This window comes from Penaeus japonicus, unplaced genomic scaffold (assembly GCF_977035675.1).
Source record: "Penaeus japonicus unplaced genomic scaffold, GWHDUDI00000001_assembly GWHDUDI00000004, whole genome shotgun sequence".
Taxonomy (NCBI): Eukaryota; Metazoa; Arthropoda; class Malacostraca; order Decapoda; family Penaeidae; genus Penaeus; species Penaeus japonicus.
This window is the reverse complement of record NW_028234406.1, coordinates 22,134,333-22,136,832: the sequence shown is the minus strand read 5'-3', so window position 1 is coordinate 22,136,832 and position 2,500 is coordinate 22,134,333. Positions and strand designations below refer to the sequence as shown.

General features: G+C 39.4%; 1 protein-coding gene across 4 annotated transcripts in view; it reads left to right on the top strand.

Moving 5' to 3' along the window:
* The window catches only part of LOC122262105 (DNA-binding protein SMUBP-2), a 60,779-nt gene that overhangs the window by 58,185 nt on the left and 94 nt on the right, over positions 1–2,500 (top strand). For all 4 annotated transcript variants that reach the window (XM_086536333.1, XM_086536334.1, XM_086536335.1 and 1 more), the window contains exons 15-18: positions 1–612; positions 1,005–1,121; positions 1,324–1,473; positions 1,718–2,500. The exon at positions 1–612 is cut by the window's left edge and continues 287 nt beyond it; the exon at positions 1,718–2,500 is cut by the window's right edge and continues 94 nt beyond it. In XM_086536333.1, the coding sequence (XP_086392459.1) occupies positions 1–612; positions 1,005–1,121; positions 1,324–1,473; positions 1,718–1,894 (1,056 nt within the window). In that variant the 3' untranslated portion in view covers positions 1,895–2,500. The remainder of the gene's footprint in view (positions 613–1,004; positions 1,122–1,323; positions 1,474–1,717) is intronic.

The window sequence follows — 2,500 nt, the reverse complement described above, 5'->3', positions numbered from 1 at the left end:
CTGATTCACCAGATCTGCGAGGCGGAGGGGCTCGTCCACCAGAGTCAAGGGGAGGGGAGCGAACGGCACATTGTAATCCAGAAGCAAAAGACGGGGGAAAGCTCCGAAGCAAGTAAGAGGGACGTGAAAGATGAGGAAAAGGAGGAAAAGAAGGAGAAGGACGTGTCACCAGTGAATGTGGAGGAAGGAGAGAAAGAGGATCAACATACGGAAGAGGATGAGGAAGAAGATGAAGATGAAGATGAAGATGAAGATGAACAGGAGGAAAAAGAGGATGGGAATGCCGAATCCACTGAAGAGAAAGAAAAGAAAGAAAGTCCCACAGTTAACGGAGGTGCCATCCCCAAGCTGAAGAACCTGAGTCTGAATGAGAGCAAACCACGCATAGCATTCATCAACGGGATGTACCAGGAGGTCACCGGCGGACACAAACTCAGCGACACGAAAGGCGATAAGAGCAAGTTAGGAGACAAGAAGGGCAAAGAGAATGAAAAGTCAACGGTACGATGCCAAAGCTGCGGTAAAGACGTCTTACAACAGAACTTCAGCGTTCATAGTGCGCAGTGCGAGAGGAAGATGAGGGCGAGGAAGGAGGAGGAGGAGAGGAGGAAGGTAGGATTTCTTATTTCTACATCAAAGAAAATATAATTATAAGACGACACTTGGCTGCAGTGTGTTTCATAAATATTAAGCAAGGATCTGTACCCCGAAGGCTTTATAGAAATAAGTGTAGTTACAAGACTTTTTTTCAGTTTTTATGTTGTATATTATTTATGGATTTTCTGATGTTGATGTTCAGACCTTTTCCTCCTCTTTGCATTAGTAGGAGAGTTGCTGGTATGTTTTGCCCTCACAGTACTTAAGGGGCTTGCAAGTTATTATCACGCAGATGATGATTTTTACTTCATTTGAAGGGGGTAACTTGACTAAATGTTAGAATGTAGGGGGTGAGAATATTAATCCAATGTTTCCATTTTTTTCGAAAATAATTTCTTGTTTTCCAGGCGAATCAGAAAAGCACAAAGAAGAAGGATGGAAGGAGGGAAAACAAGTCAGGAAAGGGGAAGAAGGAGGAAGAGGAAGAGGAAGATTTTGATAGCCTGATTGCTCGCTTCACAAAGGTTGGCAACAAACCATCGTCTCTCTTCTCTATTGCTCTTTATTTGTTAACTTGTATATTCCTCATATGTGATTATGTTTTTGTTCTAATTTGAAATATTCAGTTCCCTGCATATAAACACAAATTAAAGTGATATGGTTTTACCTTGTCTGTGTTTTCATATATACAACAGACCAATGCTTATTTTCCAACCTCAATTCCAGGAGGACAACACGTGTTCACAGCCCAATTGCAAGACCCCAACCACCGTCATCTTCCAGCAGTGTCCATTCTGCAGGAAGACCTTCTGCCTGACTCACCACATGGCGGAGGTTCACGGCTGTGGGGACGAGGCAAGGCGGCATGCGAGGGCGGTGGGTGTTGTCTTGTAGTGCCCATTGTTGGAATGACAGACTAGCTGGCTGATAGGAGGTTTAGACAGAGGCTGAGAAACAGACAGACAAGTTTAGGAGATGTTAGTTAAGATATGAATAAGGCTAATGATTAATAATTTCTTTTGTAATTTTCAATGAAAAAAAAGTATTTTACAATTTGTTAAATCTCACATATCACAGAGTAATACTGACTCTCAAATCATTCTTTCTCTCTCTCACTCAGATGGTGATAAAAGAAGGAGTACTGTACCCCGGGAGTGGGATCCCGTCAAAAAAGCCGAAAGAGAGCAAGCGAAAGCTGTTGCAGAAGAACCTGGACAAGAAGTTAAATGACCTGACTAGCCAGAGACAGAGCAAGAAGCCAAGTAAAGATAAGGACAAAGGGAAGGGCCCAAAGTGATAGAGGATTAAATTAGGCATATGTATCAAATTGTTTCCTTAGCATTAGAAGCTGATGTTGACATGGTTAAAATCAGAAAATAAACTTTGAAATATGGCTGTAAATTTACCAGATGTCTTACTTCTTGAAGGCAATTCAGGAAATAGTTATTGCTTATTGTTAACAGTCAGGGTGAAAAGAAACATGACGTTACGCCAACGTTGATTTTTAAGAAGTTTATATATATTGACGGAAATGTTTTTATTGTTTAAATATAACCACATTTTTATGCTATAGAAGACTTTGCTAATGTATATATACTTAATCCAATTTCTAAAAGTATTTACCTGTGTTATAATGATTCTGTTGTTGATTCTATCATGCGTAGCTATATATTTATAGTGCTATTTAATTATTGGAATGGACTTTTCTATTATATAAAGTAAAAAAGTTATTATGAAAAGCTCAGGTTGTGTGGTTTTGTATATAGATTTGGTATTTACAATACCTCTCTATACAGATATTGCACTTTTGAAAGGAGAACTAAATTGTTCCCCCTTTGCTTATAACTTCTGAAGTAAAGAGGGATGTATTTCTTTCTTATTTTCTTCAGAATATACGATCTCA